Here is a 23,083-nt window from a genome sequence, read left to right on the forward strand (position 1 = left end):
CTGTCCACAAAAAGTCTAGCATTACAATACATCAGAGTGTGATATTCAGGACAACATACTTTTTGATTGTGTTTTATGTTATAATTGTCACACTAGATACATGTATATGAAGAGTTGCAAAGCGCAACTGAGAAATGTATTTTGATTCATTAAAGCTTTATATACACTAGTATGGAAAACAATTTGTATACTGATTTCACTCACTCCCTGAGAAAATTCCATGCATCTTTCCAACATCACCAAAAAACTGTTGGTTGGTTTTCCTTCTATGATTTTCTCCTAATTTCATACCTTATATACTTTCTTAGTTCTTAGGTGGCTTGTGTTAAAACGTATTTTGGAGAATTGGCTTTACAATTACAGAGTGACATGGACCATCCACTTTGGTCGATAGCTGGTATACGAATATCTGTTTCGATTCACAAATCTATAATATTATTTTCTGTGAGAGCAGTCAAGTTTTTTTGTTTTATTTACTTATTTCACTGACTCTCAACACTGTACATGCAATTTTTCAGACTGTGTTTGTGGGAGCTAGGTGCATTATCTCCTTCTCTCAAATCACGTAAGATTTGTAAAAATGGAGCATTGCTGTAAACGGAAATTGGCGAGTCATGTGGTCTGTCTGGCCGACAGAAAAGCCAATAGTGCACCTCAACGATTTGTGGATGGAGGAAACCAGAGTGCTAGGTACAAACCACAAATCTTCACCAGATTCCTGACAAACTTCCTGACTTCAAGCCATGGCCTAAACAGTGAGAACTGGATTCAATCACCTAGTCTCATTAGTCTGGGGCCTGATGACCTTTATGTTTGAAGTCTGCAGACATAAAGTTAAATACCCTTTGATCAAAAGCCAGATTCTTAGCATGTGTCCTCACAGCAGTGTATCCAAGCCTGTCATAAGTCATATCTTACATGTAAACATCCAAGCTTACCATAAGTCATATTTTACAACAAACATCCAAGCTTACTAAAAGTCATATCTTACACTCAAACATCCAAGCTTACCAAAAGTCATATCTTACATTCAAATATCCAAGCTTACCAAAAGTCATATCTTACACTCAAACATCCAAGCTTACCATAAGTCATATCTTACACTCAAACATCCAAGCTTACCATAAGTCATATCGTACACTCAAACATCCAAGTTTACCAAAAGTCATATCTTACATGAAAACATTAAAGCTTACCATAAGTCATATCTTACATGAAAACATCCAAGCTTACCACTGGTGACATGAGATACAAGACCATCTAAGCTTACAATAATAAAGTCATATCATACACAGGAAAATCAAAGCTCACCATTGGTGATGTTGGACACTAGAACATCTCCGAGGCCGGACACTTGACTGATGATGCTAGAGCTGGAATTTTGACGCTGAAGACACGATGGGATTGACGGAGAGTTTGAGTGGCGACGATTGTCCCCGAACAATTCACTGTGACTCTGGATGGCTTCAACTACAATAAACGAAAAAAAGAAAGGGTAACATACTTAAAATTTGCATTTAAGCAGCTTTGAGTGATGTTTTATTTATTTATTTGCTTGGTGTTTTAGGATGTACTTAAGAATATTTTCACCTTTCACATTGGGTCAATGTGCTGCGCTAGCCCATTAACCACACCAGACATGACGCCCCACCCCTTCGTATTATACAGACATTAATCCAACCAGTCCTGTTTCCTTGCTCTAACGTCTCAGTGCTGAGTGCTGAGTGCTGAGTACCAAGTGGGGCACCAGGAGGTGCCATTTTTACAGTTTTTATTATGACCTGACCTGCGTTTGATCCTAGGTCTCTTGACCTCAAGGCCGACACGCTAACCACTAGACCAACAAAGCTGGCATAGAAACTTTCCTTACCTACAGGTAGATGTGACCTGAAGACATAATTAAGTTTCCTTACTTACCTACATGGATGGGTTCTCCGTCCCCCAGGGGGAACTTATTATAGCGGGGCACCTTAACAGCAGACAGGTATTTGAATTTCTCATGGAGGAGCGGTTCGAGGCGGGCAGCCAAGGGGTCCCGGGAGTGAAAGAGGTTGTAAATCTGGTGACAGGCTGGACGCAGCGGTGCAACTGTAAGGGCAAAAAGAAAAAGATTTATTAGACACAGGGAAAAACTTGATTATATTCCATCCATGTAGGTATGGATATCAAATTCTGTTATACATTCTTTTTCCTTTTAACTTATAAAAGTAGTGATGTACATCAGCCTCTCAAGCAGTAGAGTAGAGAACAAGGCTGAAACTGTCAGAGACTACTGGCTGACCAATTACTGCGGTTGATCGAAATAATTCAACCTACAAAATGCATGTTTGAGATGCGGCCATTTTGTCCAAGAAGTTAACTAGTCAAGTAAAGCTAGACTAGCTTGTATGGTAGCACCTGTAGAGGGCCTGGTTATCTTTGGTGTGTTCATTGGTTAATTACTTCAAGGTTTAATATTGTTACCTCTTTGCCCGTATGTGTGAAGGTCTGGCAGCAACCTGTGGATGGTCGTGGGTTTCCCCCGGGCTCTGCTCGGTTTCCGCCCACCATAATGCTGGCTGCCGTTGTATAAGTGAAATATTCTCGCGTACCGTGTAAAACACCAAAACAATCAAATAAATAAATCAAGGTTTTTCTCTGTTAAAAAAAAAAAAAAAAAATAAATATAATAGTATTATTATTGAGTACCAGATATTCTGTATAATCCTGGTAAATAACACAGGTTCAAGTGCAAGGGCATAGCTCCAAATAATGAGTTGTGACTTGAAAGTGAGGCATCCAACTTCCAGCACAATTTCTCCACAATGAGTCTGTCACTGCCCACTGGACAGAGAGTGCAAACTTGAACATAAACTGGTGCTAAATGGGGCTTTTACTCTAAAAACCTTAATCTTACACACTGACCAACAGGAATGCACAAAGACATGAGAAAACACTTTCACATCACCAAGGCAGAAGTTTTACACAAATCACTGTGTAAATAAAAGTGACAGGTAAAACATCATTAACATCTAAAATTTTTGTATAGTAGATGAAAATAAAAATGTATTATAAAATTCATTATCCATGTAAACAGTGGAAGTACATGATGAATCCATGTTTTTGTACTACATTTGTGATGGGTTTTACTAGGGTTTTCCGATTTTGGATTCCGTCAAAATATTGCATTAATGGGCTGTGGGTTTCCCCGGGCTCTGCCCGGTCTCTTCCACCATAATGCTGGCCACCCTCATATAAACGGAAATAATCTTGAGTACGGCGTAAAACACCAATCAAATAAATATATAAATCAATACTGCATCAAGGGGAGTTAACTCTTAGAGGACAAGGCCCATCCTAAGAAAACCACTAACACAGTTTAAATATAAGGAAATACATGTGTAGCTTCTCATTTTCCTATGAAGATTGATTATATGCGTGCACTTTCATGTCAATTTCACACTAAAAACACAGGTCAAAAAGCATTTTGACGATCAGAAATGAGCTTCATACAAGACACTGTCCACAAAACATTTCAAGAAAAGAGCCAGCACGTACTATGGTCCGGTCTTCACCATGGCACAGTCTTCTGTAGGCCAACACAATGGCCAGTGGTGACCCAAACATAAAGACATCTGAAACATCAAATCAAAACTTGGACATGGCTGCTGTCTGATTGACTGCCTGTACTGGTTCGCCGCGAGTGTGGCGCTGATGCTGACGACACGCTCAGGTGCACCGAGTCACGCTTCATCGAATGTCCTCTCTGTAAGTCATTGGAATCCGGAGGGACTATTTCACTTTTACTTCGGAACTTCATGTGCTGGGTGGCCGATTCAGGTTCAAAAGTCAGGTCAGTATCACTTTGGCTTAAATGTTGGAGTCGGCTGAGAAAGGTTCATCACTGCCAAGTTCTTCACGGTCTACGTCCGTCAGGCTGCTGTGACTGCCGTGGTGACTGTTACTATAGCTGTAGTGAGGATTAGAGCGACACAAAGATTCGTACGCGAGTAACGCCCCTGTGGAATCTGCCACAATGCACACCTGTAATGTAAGAGGCATCGATGAGACACATGAAAAGATACAAACACGTATAAACCAAGAGTATAGTTATTACATGAAGATATGCCAAAAATTGAGAAAAATTTTTCATTTTTTGAGTCATATATAACAGTAAGCCCTCTACTTCTTGCACATTTTGCGTTCGTGTTCAGAAATATTCAGAATTTACTGGTAACGTAGGACCAGCATAAATATTTCTATTCCCGCTGATATGCTTCACAAAGTAGAGCATTGTGTTGGAACTTCAACAAAAAGATACAAGGTGATGCATGATTCTATATTTCAGTTTTATTTATTAACAAACCATTTTCAGGAATGAATGGCGCAGCTTAGCGACCCAAATTTGGGCTCTTGGTGCAACAAAATTGTTTTGACAGCTATAGCCACTGGCCAAAACTTCACAGTGATCATCACTGACCACGGTTAAACAGTGATCATCGCTGACCACAGTTTGACAGTGATCATTGTTGACCACAGTTTGACAGTGATCACTGATGACCACAGTTTGACAATGATCATCACTGACCACGGTTAAACAGTGATCATCGCTGACCACAGTTTGACAGTGATCATTGTTGACCACAGTTTGACAGTGATCACTGATGACCACAGTTTGACAATGATCATCGCTGACCACAGTTTGACAGTGATCACTGTTGACCACAGTTTGACAGTGATCACTGATGACCACAGTTTGACAATGATCATCGCTGACCACAGTTTGACAGTGATCACTGTTGACCACAGTTTGACAATGATCATCACTGACCACAGTTTGACAGTGATCACTGTTGACCACAGTTTGACAGTGATCACTGTTGACCACAGTTTGACAATGATCATCACTGACCACAGTTTGACAGTGATCATCACTGACCACAGTTTGACAGTGATCACTGATGACCACAGTTTGACAATGATCATCGCTGACCACAGTTTGACAATGATCATCGCTGACCACAGTTTGACAGTGATCACTGTTGACCACAGTTTGACAATGATCATCACTGACCACAGTTTGACAGTGTCACTGATGACCACAGTTTGACAATGATCATCACTGACCACAGTTTGACAATGATCATCGCTGACCACAGTTTGACAATGATCATCACTGACCACAGTTTGACAATGATCATCACTGACCACAGTTTGACAATGATCATCACTGACCACAGTTTGACAATGATCATCACTGACCACAGTTTGACAATGATCATCACTGACCACAGTTTGACAATGATCATCGCTGACCACAGTTTGACAATGATCATCGCTGACCACAGTTTGACAGTGATCACTGTTGACCACAGTTTGACAATGATCATCACTGACCACAGTTTGACAGTGATCATCACTGACCACAGTTTGACAGTGATCACTGATGACCACAGTTTGACAATGATCATCGCTGACCACAGTTTGACAATGATCATCGCTGACCACAGTTTGACAGTGATCACTGTTGACCACAGTTTGACAATGATCATCACTGACCACAGTTTGACAGTGTCACTGATGACCACAGTTTGACAATGATCATCGCTGACCACAGTTTGACAGTGATCACTGTTGACCACAGTTTGACAATGATCATCACTGACCACAGTTTGACAGTGTCACTGATGACCACAGTTTGACAATGATCATCGCTGACCACAGTTTGACAGTGATCACTGATGACCACAGTTTGACAATGATCATCGCTGACCACAGTTTGACAGTGATCATTGTTGACCACAGTTTGACAGTGATCATCACTGACCACAGTTTGACAGTGATCATCACTGACCACGGTTAAACAGTGATCATTGTTGACCACAGTTTGACAGTGATCATCACTGATCACAGTTTGACAGTGATCATCACTGACCACAGTTTGACAATGATCATCGCTGACCACAGTTTGACAGTGATCATTGTTGACCACAGTTTGACAGTGATCATCCTTGACCACAGTTTGACAGTGATCACTGTTGACCACAGTTTGACAGTGATCATTGTTGACCACAGTTTGACAGTGATCATCACTGACCACAGTTTGACAGTGATCATTGTTGACCACAGTTTGACAGTGATCATCACTGACCACAGTTTGACAGTGATCATCGTTGACCACAGTTTGACAGTGATCATCACTGACCACAGTTTGACAGTGATCATCGTTGACCACAGTTTGACAGTGATCATTGTTGACCACAGTTTGACAGTGATCATCACTGACCACAGTTTGACAGTGATCATTGTTGACCACAGTTTGACAGTGATCATCACTGACCACAGTTTGACAGTGATCATCGTTGACCACAGTTTGACAGTGATCATTGTTGACCACAGTTGGACAGCCATCACCATCACCACAGCAAGCCAAGGAAAACTGTAGTTTAAAGCCATTTTTACACCCCGAGAAGAAAGCCGAAAAGCATTTCGTTTGTAGTTTTATATGTTAGGTCACACCATACAGTTTTATATGTTATGTCACACAATACAGTTTTATATGTTAGGCCACACCATACAGTTTTATATGTTAGGTCACACCATACAGTTTTATATGTTAGGCCACACCATACAGTTTTATATGTTAGGTCACACCATACAGTTTTATATGTTAGGCCACACCAAACAGTTTTATATGTAAGGTCACTCCATACAGTTTTATATGTTAGGTCACTCCATACAGTTTTATATGTTAGGCCAGACCATACAGTTTTATATGTTAGGCCACACTAAACAGTTTTATATGTTAGGCCACACCAAACAGTTTTATATGTTACGTCACACCAAACAGTTTTATATGTTACGTCACACCACACAGTGTTATACGTTAGGTCGTACCATACAGTTTTATATAGTATTTTAGGCCACACCATAGTTTTATATGTTAGGTCACACCATAGTTTTATATGTTAGGCCACACCATATAGTTTTATATGTTATATCACACCATACCGTTTTATATGTAAGGCCACACCATACAGTGTTATATGTTAGGCCACACCATACAGTTTTATATATTAGGTCATATACTTTATATTTCACCTTAATTATACTTTAACAAACAAATTTAACAGTTACTAGTACAATGTCATAACATGTTGCATATAAACATTCAAACATTTTCAGATCCAAAAAGTAAAAGATATACGTGTTACCCATTAGACGGACAAAGCATGTGAGAAAAGAGAAACTCTATATTCCCGTTACAGTTACATATGTATTGGCTAAAAAGACGTCCCAAAAATTATAAGAACTACAATATGTTGAAATGTACAAGTGAGCTGTTCAACATATGCTTCCAGAGCAAAGGCATTAAGATACATTATTTCCTACACAGACCATGTAATGTACAATGGTCAAGCAGTATTGGGGTAAACACATAGATTACTCATCTATATACGTATTGGCTTATTTTCGGGTTATTCAATTTGAAATATGAGTCTGCCCATGATAGCGTCTGAGGAGGAAAAATACATGTGTGTGTAATATGCAGTTATGAGTTACATGTACGTCATTGTGACAACAGAGCATGGCAGAGGTCATTTGTACCCACCTGACCCATGAAACCCCGTCCTTCATCTGATTTGAGGAAATCAGCGTAAATGTTGTTTGCTTTGGCAATAACTGCGTTGACATTCTCTTGATAATCCGTGCAGGATGTGGCAAACAGGGCAATGGCACCAAGGGGAACAAACTCTTGTGTGGAGGTCACTTCATCCTCACAGCTCTTGGCCCCACGGCCGTGCTGATCAAAGTCAATATTGTATGGGCTGAGGCTGGAGAATGAAAACACATAAAGGGTCATTTCAGCCAAGATTCTTCTATTTATGACTGGAATTCAGAATGGTATCCTGAATTTTCTCAAATCTTCAAATAATCCCACTAATACTGTGTGCTTACAGAAAGAAAATCTCTGGCAATTTCTGTACAATCGAATTGATGACATTTTCCTGAGGCGACGTTAATTTTTTTCTTGGAGTGACATATTCTGTACTGCCTTCAATCACACTAAAGCTCATTCAAGGATGACGGGGTCTTCTGAGTAGGAGACGTCAAATGGAGTTTTGTGAAGGCATAGTAGCATCAAACATAAGACAACATAACGTCACATCAGGAATTTGTACCGAAATGACCGAAGATGTTGATTTATGCACTAAACTGTACTGCATGGCCTTTGAATTGCACAAGAAACTTAAGATATCTTTCCATGTATGTGATAACCACTTGTATATACTATGTACCCATGTCGCATACTTGCAATTTTAGCCTGAAAAGTGTGTGTACCTGAATGGTTCTTTAAATATATTAATTTATATCAAAATCATGAAAATAAATTTGAGTTTGTACTCTTGCTATAGTCAAACACATGATTTGTGAAAATAAACACATTCTATTAACACCAATGCCAAGAATAACCTATTTCTCGCATATATTAAGACATTGAAAAATTTTCTACAATTTCAATCGATCCAGTTATGGGATAAATGAATGAAAAGTTTATTTTATTTATTTGATTGGTGTTTTATTTGACTTATACGACGGTGGCCAGCATTATGGTGGGAGGAAACTGGGCAGAGCCCAGGGGAAACCCACAACCATCCACAGGTTGCTGGCAGACTTTCTCACATACGGCCACAAAGAAAGCCAGCATGAGCTGGACTTGAACTCAATGACCACATTGGTGAGAGGCCCCTGGGTCATTGCAACGTGCTGGAGTGCTAACACCCTAGGTCACAGAGGCCCCCCTGAATGAAAAGTACATGCATGTATATATACATGTGTACACCCCAGAAGTGAAAATAAAACTGAGTTGCACCAAATGTGTAGTCAAATATACTATTTGCAAAAGTACATGATAAAAACTGAACAAAAATTTTCTACATGTTTTATAATTTAAACTTTGAGCAAAATAAAAAGTGGACATTTCCACTCAAGCTGAACTCAAACATACATTTTTATACAAAATCCATGCCCAGAAATAAATTTCAACCACGGTTTATAAATTTAGTTTTGGAGGACACAAAAGGAAGTTAGTTTTACCTGAACAAAAGTCTGAGAACGTCCATACAAATGTGAGGGCAGGGTACCAATCGGAAAGCTATGTGACCACTGGCTACGGGGTAGTGTGCCTTCATGGCTGCCTCCATTGTGGCCTTCAGAGTGTTGAAGTCAGCATATTTAGAGGTGTGTTCCTGACCGTGGTCTAATACACTACCTGTGAATCACAGAGCAACCATAATGAGCATGGAACAAGTAACAATGTTTTATGTATTGCGATCGGGTAGTGTATTAAACAGAACATAAAACAAACGAAACATGATTGGCGGATATCATTAATATTGCTGGCAACAATAACAGAATGCAATGTACAGCAGATATACGACATCCTACTGAAAGTGTTTGGAGCTCATGAGAGACACAAGCAATTAGAACACAAAACACATTTTAAAATACTGACATTTCAGGAGTTCAACTGATATCTGGAAATGAAAGCCAACAAATATTGTTTTACTGTGTTTATTTATTTCATTATTTCAAGTTTTCTAGGGAGATGAAACCAAAACAGCATGAGCAAACCAAATTACTGGCAAACTTTCCCACATGTGATGTACTGAAATGCGCACCACATTGGTGAAAGACAAGCCGTCTTGCAAGAATTTTCACCAAGGCCACATAAACAATGAGAATTTATAAATTCCCTGAAATAGAACCTGGTTTGGAATCACATATGCTTGTTCTTCGCTCGGCCATAACCCATTTCTCCATCACTGTACCCTGCGTGGAATCATGTTACAAAAAGGCATCTCAATACACTTATTGAGTTAAGGGCCAGAAAGGATTTGATATCACATACGCATGTACACGCAACCTTCCAATTCCTGTTGTACATGTTAAAACTAAATCATGATCATAACATCAAAGAATGAACAAATTTTAGGTTGCCTTCCGGGATCTGTTTTCTTTTAACTTTAAACGACTGTTCAATTGTTAGATCTCAAATACGCAGAAAAAATTACATGTACCAGTACAACGTTTGAAACGTGTGGCCTGAGAATTTACCTCCGTGGAGAACGAGGATGAGGACACTGGTTTTACATGGTTCTGAGGACGGTGGGGGGAATGAGCTGGGTCCCATGGACGAGTCAAGGCTGTGACTAGGGGCAATGCTGTGCAGCTGGCTGTAAAACTCCACGCGCTTCACAAACGACTGCTCTGTAAACAACCACAACACAGTATTTATCAGTGGTATTTAACTAATGCTGATTTTTATACATATGTAGTAAAGGAACATACAACCACAAATCCCACAAGTACAGTGATGGGTAACAGAGTACTGAGTAATGGCTAAAGACAGTATTAAACATTCAGTAAATGAACAGAGCTTTATATAACCTAAAACCCAAAAATTATTTCAATGTAGAAAGAATGAGAGGACCTTAAATGGCTGAAGACAGTATTAAACATTCAGTGATTTGAACAGAGTTTTATATAACTTAAAACCCAAAGGTTAATTTAATGTAGAAAGAATGAGAGGACCTTAAATTTTAAAGTGGATTCCTATTGCATATCCAGGTACTCATCCCCACTAGAGATCAGCACACCTGTGTGTTATGGTGGGGCAGACATGGGTGTACAGGGTAAGGTATCCAGGTACTCATCCCCACTAGAGATCAGCCTACCTGTGTGTTGTGGCGGGGCACACATGGGTGTACAGGGTAAGGTGTCCAGGTACTCATCCCCACTAGAGATCAGCCTACCTGTGTGTTGTGGTGGGGCACACATGCATGTACAGGGTAAGGTATCCAGGTACTCATCCCCACTACATATCAGCATACCTGTGTGTTGTGGTGGGGCAGACATGGGTGTACAGGGTAAGGTGTCCAGGTACTCGTCCCCACTAGAGATCAGCACACCTGTGTGTTGTGGTGGGGCACACATGGGTGTACAGGGTAAGGTATCCAGGTACCCACTAGAGATCAGCCTACCTGTGTGTTGTGGTGGGGAACACATGGGTGTACAGGGTAAGGTATCCAGGTACTCATCCCCACTAGAGATCAGCCTACCTGTGTGTTGTGGTGGGGCACACATGGGTGAACTGGGGAGGGGGTTCAGGTACTCATCCCCACTAGAGATCAGCACATCTGTGTGTTGTGGTGGGGCACACATGGGTGTACAGGGTAAGGTATCCAGGTACTCATCCCCACTAGAGATCAGCCTACCTGTGTGCTGTGGTGGGGAACACATGGGTGTACAGGGTAAGGTATCCAGGTACTCGTCCCCACTAGAGATCAGCCTACCTGTGTGTTGTGGTGGGGCACACATGGGTGTACAGGGTAAGGTATCCAGGTACTCATCCCCACTAGAGTTCAGCCTACCTGTGTGTTGTGGCGGGGCACACTTGGGTGTACAGGGTAAGGTATCCAGGTACTCGTCCCCACTAGAGATCAGCCTACCTGTGTGTTGTGGTGGGGAACACATGGGTGTACAGGGTAAGGTATCCAGGTACTCATCCCCACTAGAGATCAGCCTACCTGTGTGTTGTGGTGGGGCACACATGGGTGTACAGGGTAAGGTATCCAGGTACTCATCCCCACTAGAGATCAGCCCACCTGTGTGTTGTGGTGGGGCACACATGGGTGTACAGGGTAAGGTATCCAGGTACTCATCCCCACTAGACATCAGCCTACCTGTGTGTTGTGGTGGGGCACACATGGGTGTACAGTGTAAGGTATCCAGGTACTCGTCCCCACTAGAGATCAGCCTACCTGTGTGCTGTGGTGGGGAACACATGGGTGTACAGGGTAAGGTATCCAGGTACTCGTCCCCACTAGAGATCAGCCTACCTGTGTGTTGTGGTGGGGCACACATGGGTGTACAGGGTAAGGTATCCAGGTACTCATCCCCACTAGAGATCAGCACATCTGTGTGTTGTGGTGGGGCACACATGGGTGTACAGGGTAAGGTATCCAGGTACTCATCCCCACTAGAGATCCGCCTACCTGTGTGTTGTGGTGGGGAACACATGGGTGTACAGGGTAAGGTATCCAGGTACTCATCCCCACTAGAGATCAGCATACCTGTGTGTTGTGGTGGGGCACACATGGGTGTACAGGGTAAGGTATCCAGGTACTCATCCCCACTAGAGTTCAGCCTACCTGTGTGTTGTGGTGGGGAACACATGGGTGTACAGGGTAAGGTATCCAGGTACTCATCCCCACTAGAGATCAGCCTACCTGTGTGTTGTGGTGAGGCAGACATGGGTGTACAGGGTAAGGCGTCCAGGTACTCATCCCCACTAGAGATCAGCCTACCTGTGTGTTGTGGTGGGGCACACTTGGGTGTACAGTGTAAGGTATCCAGGTACTCATCCCCACTGGAGATCAGCCTACCTGTGTGTTGTGGTGGGGCAGACATGGGTGTACAGGGTAAGGTGTCCAGGTACTCGTCCCCACTAGAGATCATCTCCATTGAAGTGGATCTCATCAGGTGAGGAGATCTCACTGGCATGTCAAACTCGTCAGCCTCCGCCACGGCTTCTGTAACAATATGACATACATACATGTATATATCCTTATATGTGGTAGTTAAATATTGAAAAATACTCACATTTATTGGGTTCACTCGGATATGAATGAAAAACATACTGTTCAAACAGTATAATTTATTTATTTATTTTACTTTGATTGGTATTTTACACCGTACTCAAGAATATTTCACTTATACGACAGCGACCAGCATTATGGTGGGTGGAAACCGGGTAGACCTTCCCATGTACGGCTGGAGAGGAAGCCAGCATGAGGTGGTCTTGAACTCACAGCGACCGCATTGGTGAGAGGCTTCTGGGCAAACTGTATAAAGGAGCAAAGAAAAACACTTTCCAGTTCAACTGCCCATTATGTTTTATTCACATGGAAATTTAGGTATGTACGTGTTTGTCTGTATGCTTGGGGTTTAACACTGTACTTAAGAATTTTCCACCCATATGAAGACAATGAGTCATTATAGGTGTGTACATATACATGTACTGTGTCTTCTTGTGGCACGGCAAGTTCATGCCATCAAAGTACACAGTTTGCACAGTATTTTTTCATTCATAGCCCAATGAACCCAATTTTGGTCAAATACTGGATACATGTACTTCGATGATTCTGATTTCAATAAAAATCAGCTGATCAGCTGGGAACACTCAACCCTGTGAAGTACTGTCATGTGCTAAAACAGGGATTTAAATGAAATAGTTCATGACAATTTGCTAATATAAATTATGCACAATGCATTTTGCATAATAAATATTGCCATTAACCAATAAGAATCATGGCTGCTAAGCAAAGAGCAATGTTTTCCAAACCAGATGTAAGGGGAAAAAATGCAAAACGTCAAACACCTAAAACAAAACAAAAGAAAATAAAGAAAAAAAAAACACTTTTACAATCATGCTGATCATGATGTATGTACATGAGGGTTTATAAATACTGTATATAGTTTTACCCTATACTGGGTGCTAAACTCCGACATATTTCATTAGGTACAAATACATGTAGATCATAATTAAAACAGATTACTGAGAATAGCATCAAACCTTGAGCATCAAAAAATTCCTCTTCTGAGCTTGACTCTTGGAGTTGTTCTATACTTTGAGCCTTAATGTCCAGGGCATGGGTTGAAGAAGAGGCTGTAAACCGGAAGACACAATCATTTCTTGAAATAACCACATTATGCCTGTTACATGTACATGTAAGTGTATATGGGCCATCAGAGCTGTAGCTGTAGGTACTGTACATGTATATTTATGTACACATGCAGTCATGTCTCTGTTACATGTACATGCATGTGTACATGGGCCATGAGAGCTATAGCTTACAGCTGTAGCTGTAGGTACTGTACAAGTATATTTATGTACACATGCAGTCATGTCTCTGTTACATGTACATGCAGGTGTACATGAGCCATGAGAGCTATAGCTTACAGCTGTAGCTGTAGATACTGTACATGTATATTTATGTACACATGCAGTCATGTCTCTGTTACATGCACATGTAAGTGTACATGGGCCATGAGAGCTGTAGCTGTAGGTACTGTACATGTATATTTATGTACACATGCAGTCATGTCTCTGTTACATGCACATGTAAGTGTACATGGGCCATGAGAGGTGTAGCTTACAGCTGTAGCTGTAGACACTGTACATGTATATTTATGTACACATGCAGCCATGTCTCTGTTCATACACATGTAAGTGTACATGGGCCATGAGAGCTGTAGCTGTAGGTACTGTACATGTATATTTATGTACACATGCAGTCATGTCTCTGTTACATGTACATGTAAGTGTACATGGGCCATGAGAGGTGTAGCTTACAGCTGTAGCTGTAGTTACTGTACATGTATATTTATGTACACATGCAGTTATGTCTCTGTTACATGTACATGCAGGTGTACATGGGCCATGAGAGCTATAGCTTACAGCTGTAGCTGTAGATACTGTACATGTATATTTATGTACACATGCAGTCATGTCTCTGTTACATGTACATGTAAGTGTACATGGGCCATGAGAGGTGTAGCTTACAGCTGTAGCTGTAGTTACTGTACATGTATATTTATGTACACATGCAGCCATGTCTCTGTTCATACACATGTAAGTGTACATGGGCCATGAGAGCTATAGCTGTAGGTACTGTACATGTATATTTATGTACACATGCAGTCATGTCTCTGTTACATGTACATGTAAGTGTACATGGGCCATGAGAGGTGTAGCTTACAGCTGTAGCTGTAGTTACTGTACATGTATATTTATGTACACATGCAGCCATGTCTCTGTTCATACACATGTAAGTGTACATGGGCCATGAGAGCTGTAGCTGTAGGTACTGTACATGTATATTTATGTACACATGCAGTCATGTCTCTGTTACATGCACATGTAAGTGTACATGGGCCATGAGAGCTGTAGCTGTAGTTACTGTACATGTATATTTATGTACACATGCAGCCATGTCTCTGTTCATACAAGTACATGTTTGACTCTTATATTTCAGCCTACTGCAAATCTCCAACCTTTTCAACCACTAAACGCATACAATTATCATGTATCAAATGATACGAAAAAAATTATTTGTTGTTCAGATGTAAGTTTCCAAAATCTGTGCAAATTATTTCTCTACACCCTATAGTTTTCTCGGAATGTTTCAAAATATTGGTAGCAGGGGCGGTTGAAAAGGTTGAGGAATTAGGGTGATGAGATTGCCCGGGCTAATTTTTAATACACTGGGCTCAGTGGTAAATATGTATTACATGAAAATCTAAATCAAGGTTAAAAAACTAAATTCAAAATTTAGTTTTATCATTTGCAGTGTAGAAATGGATAAAACCAGGATGTAATTGCTCACGTACACAGTGTAACGCAGAACTCAACATGAACAATTTGTATAGATGAGAATACAAATAATGTAGCCAAAAGTAAATTTGTGTAATTTAATCATGTCACTGTACATGTACTAATATTTCCCCTTTACTTTTGACTTCCACAATGCCACAAAAACTCTCTGGTCAATAACTACATGTAATCATCCTTCAGGAGAACCAGCCATCCTTCAGGAGAACCAGCCATCCTTCAGGAGAACCAGCCTTCCTTCAGGAGAAACAACCATCCAGGAGAACCGGTCATTACTAAAGGGGAACCAGTCATTACTAAAGGGGAACCAGTCAGTGCTAAAGGGAGTCAGTCAGTCTGAAAGGAGAACCAGTCAGTACTAATGGAGAACCAGCCAGTACTAAAGGAGAACCAGTCAGTACAAAAGGGGAACCAGTCAGTGCTAAAGGAGAACCAGTCAGTACTAAAGGGGAACCGGTCAACACTAAAGGGGAACCGGTCAACACTAAAGGGGAACCGGTCAGTGCTAAAGGGAGCCAGTCAGTTCGAAAGGAGAACCAGTCAGTACTAATGGAGAACCAGTCAGTACTAATGGAGAACCAGTCAGTAACAAAGGAAAACCAGTCAGTGCTAAAGCGTCATTCAAATATTCAGAAAGTAAACCGAACTGAAGATGGTACATATAAAATGTATCTATTGACATTAAGTAGTACTGTGTATATACATAAATGTGTACGTAATTATAATGTCCACATACATGTACATGTATTTACGTTGTGTAAATACAGTTATTTACGTTGTGTAAATACAGTTATTTACGTTGTGTAAATACAGTTATTTACGTTGTGTAAATACAATACTGCAAAATTCACTGTATTTCCTATGTACACAATGATATATTTTATCTCTACATAGTACATACATGTAACACTGTGCAGTGCAAAGAGGCTCAGCATGATACCACACTTTAGGTGCACCACAGTATGACTCTGCCTGCACAATTTGTCCCAGTTTGCTAATTTTGTATCTAGAAAATTGGTACGCCCCAGGGTAATCTGACATATGCATGGTACATGTACACGTCCATATATTCTGCCATCTATAAGTATTATCCAACCACAGACACAGTATTACATGTATTAAGACACAAGTACTCTGTATTAGACAGGTGTCCTTCTGTTCACAGAGAAGAGATAGTAAAGACTCACCATTGAGGGACTGTTTAGATCCCCATGACTCCCGTCTTTTGGCACTAATATGACCAGATGAGAAGGACTCCGGCACTGTCATTTTGTCTCGGCTCGAACTGGCCTTAACGTACGGCCTATTTCCGCATTCACCAGAAACAGTCGCTGTGGCAACTGAATTTGGCGCAGAGCTTTCTAGCACACTGAAAGAACTTGGTGGTTGTCCTGAGATAGAACGGTCTGTAGACTGTTCACCGTTTTCAGATCTGTCATTGTTTTCACTCTCGGCTTCGCCGTTAGCTGCAGCCATTTTTTCGGCCAGAGCACGCTGAGTTTCGAGTTCGAGACGGCGTATATCGGAGAGTTTCAGCCCATACCACTCATCCTGCCAGCACCAGGCCTGTCTGTGAGCACGTAGCATGGTCCTCCTCAACCCTGGTAAAACAGACGAGATACTATCAGTTTATAGTCTCATAGATCAATGAGAGAAGCAGGGAGCTAAACCCAGGGTCTGCGCCATTACTCCAGCTGCCAAAATGTATCATCAGCCAGCAGAACAAGCATAGCTTGATTAACTGCGCTGGAGCTTCAAACTCCAAATCTGCACTGTAAAATTTAGATGTACATACAGGCAGCCAGAATTGCTGTATTTCACCTAAAGCTTAACATTTTTCAACCGACACTTTGCTTGATTCTGATAAAAAATTTATTCATCCCCCTTATAGGATGACTTAAAAGTTTTTTGTGATGTCTGATTAATTTTTTAATTGAAAAACTTAAAGGTTGGCATCAAAAGTATCATTTGCAGGCCTTTATGTGCTTCTGAATGTGTGTTTTAAATATACCACACTTTACCTGCACTACAGTATACTGATGTACCAAAATTGCTGTATTTTGATATACTGCAGTATTTGGCCTCATTTTCAAAAAACATTGTATCAGCACTTTCACAAAGGAAATTTAAATACATATACAATATGTATATATATATAAAAGATTTTTAAAAATTACATACAGAATTAATCCAATTTGGTCCAGTATTTCCTGCAAATCTGGTTTTTCATATTAAACACGTACAGGGATAAAATGATATTATAAAACATTGACAGACTAGCATCAAAAACTTTCAGAAGATAAAATTTTACGCATCTCATTTCATGCTACAAATACTAGTACATCTAATGAATCTAAACATCTGAAATCTAAACATCTGGAATCTAAACATCTGTAATCTAAACATCTGGAATCACTGTGTTATAAGTTCATTCAGTAATTCTATGTAAAGTTTATAGATTGACTGACTTATACATTGACAGACTTATTTATTTATTTATTTGATTGGTGTTTTACGCCGTACTCAAGAATATTTCACTTATACGATGGCGGCCAGCATTATGGTGGATGGAAACCGGGCACAGCCCAGGGGAAACCCACGACCATCCGCAGGTTGCTGGTAGACCTTCCCACTTACGGCCGGAGAGGAAGCCAGCATGAGCTGGACTTGAACTCACAGCGACCGCATTGGTGAGAGGCTCCTTGGTCATTACGCTGCGCTAGCGCGCTAACCGACTGAGCCACGGAGGCCCCGACAGACTTATAGATGGACATTAAAATAGTCAGGACTACAATTTGTCATACAACATTTTGGAACATATATGTATGGCATTTCAGATGCAAAGAAACTTTTTTACAATTTTAAATTATTTAAAGGTAATGTCCAGGTTAGTCCTCTACAGGTAAGCTAGTCCCTGCAATCAACAGTACATCTTCTGAACTGAAGAATCTATCAAGACACCTATCCATGTACAGATACACTCATTCTTCAACCTTTTTTCAACTGCCTCTGTGACCAATATATTGAAACAATTTGAGAGATGTATGGGCTCTAGAAAAGTAATTTTCACAATTTTCACGAAGTATGCATCTAAAGTGATACAAAGTGATTATTTTAGAGTATGCATACATTCCACCGGAAAAGTGGTTGAAACTGTGAAAGATTTAAAGAAACCGTACGTATCATTTAAAACATGCCATTAACATGCACTGTGAACTATACACATATGCACAATATTAATACAGTATTTACAACAAAGCTCAGTCATAAAACTAGGATTTCTATGTAAAAATCATGTCAAAAAGTTACAAGAATACTATACCAATATCTGTATCATTGTATTTATTTACCTATTTATTTGATTGGTGTTTTATGTCGATCTCAGGAATATTTCACCTATACAACGGCGGCCAGCATTATGGTGGGAGGAAACCAGGCAGAGCCCGGGGGAAACCCACGACCATCCGCAGGTTGCAGACAGACCTTCCCACCTACGGCCGGAGAGGAAGCCGGCATGAGCTGGACTTAAACTCACAATGACCGCATTGGTTGTATCGTTATAATTTAATGAAGTGACGTTAAAAAATCTATAAAGAAACTGACCAACCAAATTCCTGCACATACAGTATGCATACATACAAAACCATAAACCATCAAAGTATCAATTCATGCATGCATTTATTTATTTATTTATCTATTTTTTTTTTTTGATTATTGCTTTACGCCATACTCAAGATTATTTCACTTATACAACGGCGGCCTGAGTATTATGGTAGGAGGAAATCTGGCAGAGCTCAGGGGGAAAACCACAACCATCCGCAGGTTGCTGTTAGGACCTTAAAATGTACGACCACAGGATCAGCCAGAATGAGCTGGACTTGAACTCACACTGACTGCATTTGTGACAGGCCCCTGGGTTATTGTGCCACACTGAGAGGCTAACCAACTTGGCCACATCTCAAATCACACTATAATAATCGCCTCTGTGATGTGTTGATTTTATTAATATATTCAGGTACACTAATATATGGTATCAATGGCTGTGTTTATATGTGGGCATTCTGCACTCTGTCACATTTAATAACATACATAAACATTGTATGAAATAAACTACCTATATGTACTGTAGTAAGTACAAAGCACATTTTGCATTTACCAAAACAGTGCGCGCTCAGACTATCTGTAGATATGTCTACTTTTCAATTTCTGCCAAATGCACATGACACAAATGATACCTTAATGCAATTAATTTTTAAAACGGATATTAGTAGTGCAGAAAGCAAAGAATTAAATTTCTCTTCCACTACTTAGGCAAAGTAAAGATACGAATATGTTGTTCATTAGATAGACTAACCCTGTAAAAAAGAAGAAATTACATATTCCTGCTATAATTACACGTTTATTGGCTCGGAAGAGAAGACCTAGAAGAATTAGGTGAATATTGAAAATATGCTGGATTTCAAAGTTAGTGAAATACAATATATAGAGGATATAGCACAGTGAAGGTTGAATACCACAAATATTGTTTGAGTGAGAGGTGGAAATGATCAATGATTATCATTTCTATAAATAAATATCATTTAAATATAAATTTAAATAAATTTAATATAAATTTAAATAAATTTAATATAAATTTAAATTTATAAATATAAATAAATAAATATCATTTATCATTTCTATAATAAATGATTATCATTTCTACCGTTCACAAGAACAACATTTATGGTACTCAACCTTCACTGTGCAATAATCTATGTATTATTTATATCCTGACATTTTCTCTACATGTATATAAATGCATATCAGTTTATCTGTTGCATCCGTGAAAAAAATAAGCAATGTGCCGTCATATTTCTGTTTCTGTTCATATTCACTGCAATTTCATTCACGCCCGCGCTCACAAAACCTTTATACAGTTTTAAGCGCTGTCTGTAAGTAATTCCACATTCTACAAAGGTGATTAAGTGTTAATGCAATATTTATGTAAATTAAGCACATGAAGAATTTCTACCTCTTTTTGGGGGGGATCTAAATATTGCGCGAAGTGCACGGCCATGGGTCATGGGTCACGTTCTCCAGCAGTATAATAGCAAAATGTAATAGCAAAATGTAATAACAAAAGTAATATCTAGCTAGTGAAGCTATCACTTTTATCAGTGAAGGAAATACTGGGATTTCCCTGATGTATAAATAACAAAAATGGAAATTTTTTTTTTTTTTTGAGATTGGAGATGAACGTTGTATGTATAAAGCACAATCTACATTTGCCCACATGGCGTGTGCCGAGTCTGTGTACAGATATGTCTACTTTCAATATCTGCCAAATGCTGTTGACGCGGATGAGACAGACACTTTGATGAAAAAGAGAAAACTACACATCATACTGAAAATTTTGACATTTTTTCAGCATTTCTGAATTGAATTCTTAACATTCCTCTGATGCATTTTTTAGTATAAATAAAGAGAAATTCCTCCAAAAACCATAAACTGCCATAAACAGTGGATTCAAAACCAGAATTAATGGCGGCTAAAAGCATCAGAGTTTAACATCTCTCACAGGTGAGGCACTATGTGCAGTTTAACAGCCATGTTTGAGGATACTGCTCCATACAGGGCAGACTCACTTAGCAAACTTACAGGGCAATGACCTGCTCACAGTTTAAAAAGCCATTAAGGGCCAAGATTCTATACTTCAATATGGCTTAATTGTACCGAACACTGAAAAGCAGTATACTCTAAATCACTTGAAAAGTGCATTTTTACAGGCAAAATAAAAAAGTCACAAAATATGAACTTTGGCGCTGAAACTTATAATTTTCCTGTAAAATATTATCCCATGTTCCAGAATGTCTACACACTTTTCTAAAATCAATAGGACTCTCAGAATGAGGAAAAATGGTCCTTTACATTAAGCAATTTTTTTACGGCAAGCAATTTTCTTCCTCTCAGATTGACTCACCTATGTCATGGATAAACCTCTCAATTTTACTCTGCATGCCCCAGTAGCGAAATTCCACCTTGCACAATTTGTAAGCAGTCATGATGGTCTTTTGGGATTTTTGGGGTCCCGAGTACTCTTCTTTCCAGCTGTCAGTCAGTGGACCCCGGCCAGTTTTGGAGGATTTGTACAGCTTGGGGTCCTCCTCCTTCTTGTAATCACTCGTCACGGGATCCTTCACAATATCAATCACATCTGAAACAGAAGATAGAATTTACATCTAAATGCACACTGTCCCTTATTTAAGTGTGTTTATTTGTTTTATATTGGTCAGAATGTGAAGATACAACACTCCACACTGTTTCCAATACTCAGAGTGTCAAGATCCAACAATCCACACTGTTTTCAATACCCAGAGTGTTACAATCCAACACTTCACACTGCTTCCAATACCCACTGTTTCCAATACTCAGAGTGTGAAGATCCAACAATCCACACTGTTTCCAATACCCAGAGTGTTACGATCCAACACTTCACACTGCTTCCAATACCCAGAGTGTCAAGATCCAACACTCCACACTGTTTCCAATACTCAGAGTGTCAAGATCCAACACTCCACACTGTTTCTAATACCCAGAGTGTTACGATCCAACACTTCACACTGCTTCCAAAACCCAGAATGTCAAGATCCAACACTCCACACTGTTTCCAATACCCAGAGTGTCAAGATCCAACACTTCACACTGCTTCCAATACTCAGACTGTCAAGACCCAACACTTCAGATTGCTTCCAATACCCAGAGTGTTATGATCCAACACTTCACATTGCTTCCAGTACCCAGGATGTCAAGATCCAACACTCCAGATTGCTTCCAATACCCAAGGTGTCAAGATCCAACACTTCACACTGCTTCCAATACTCAGACTGTCAAGACCCAACACTTCAGATTGCTTCCAATACCCAGAGTGTTATGATCCAACACTTCACATTGCTTCCAATACCCAGGGTGTCAAGATCCAACACTTCACACTGCTTCCAATACCCAGGGTGTCAAGATCCAACACTTCACACTGCTTCCAATACCCACATTGTTACGATCCAACACTCCACACTGTTTCCAATACTCAGTGTCAAGATCCAACACTTCACACTGCTTCCAATACCCAGAGTGTCAAGATCCAACACTCCACACTGTTTCCAATACCCAGAGTGTTAAGACCCAACACTTCAGATTGCTTCCAATACCCAGAGTGTTATGATCCAACATTTCACATTGCTTCCAATACCCAGAGTGTTATGATCCAACACTCCACACTGCTTCCAATACCCAGAGTGTCAAGATCCAACACTCCACACTGCTTCCAATACCCAGAGTGTCAAGATCCAACACTCCACACTGCTTCCAATACTCAGACTGTCAAGACCCAACACTCCAGATTGCTTCCAATACCCAGAGTGTTATGATCCAACACTCCACACTGCTTCCAATACCCAGGGTGTCAAGATCCAACACTCCAGATTGCTTCCAATACCCAGGGTGTCAAGATCCAACACTCCAGATTGCTTCCAATACCCAGGGTGTTAAGATCCAACACTTCACACTGCTTCCAATACTCAGAGTGTCAAGATCCAACACTCCACACTGCTTCCAATACCCAGGGTGTCAAGATCCAACACTCCAGATTGCTTCCAATACCCAGAGTGTCAA

The 23,083-nt window shown here is 40.2% G+C and overlaps 1 protein-coding gene across 1 annotated transcript in view; it reads right to left on the reverse strand.

Moving 5' to 3' along the window:
* Nucleotides 1-23,083, reverse strand: part of LOC135476918 (protein retinal degeneration B-like) — a 47,278-nt gene that overhangs the window by 12,347 nt on the left and 11,848 nt on the right. The window contains 12 exon segments of the mRNA XM_064757064.1: nt 1,312-1,470; nt 1,918-2,088; nt 3,555-3,628; nt 3,630-3,832; nt 3,865-4,023; nt 7,592-7,814; nt 9,079-9,253; nt 10,099-10,251; nt 10,875-12,575; nt 13,619-13,711; nt 16,624-17,037; nt 21,396-21,629. Of these exon segments, the coding sequence (XP_064613134.1) occupies nt 1,312-1,470; nt 1,918-2,088; nt 3,555-3,628; nt 3,630-3,832; nt 3,865-4,023; nt 7,592-7,814; nt 9,079-9,253; nt 10,099-10,251; nt 10,875-12,575; nt 13,619-13,711; nt 16,624-17,037; nt 21,396-21,629 (3,759 nt within the window).

The sequence above is a fragment of the Liolophura sinensis genome, chromosome 10 (genome assembly GCF_032854445.1).
Source record: "Liolophura sinensis isolate JHLJ2023 chromosome 10, CUHK_Ljap_v2, whole genome shotgun sequence".
In the NCBI taxonomy this organism is placed as follows: Eukaryota; Metazoa; Mollusca; class Polyplacophora; order Chitonida; family Chitonidae; genus Liolophura; species Liolophura sinensis.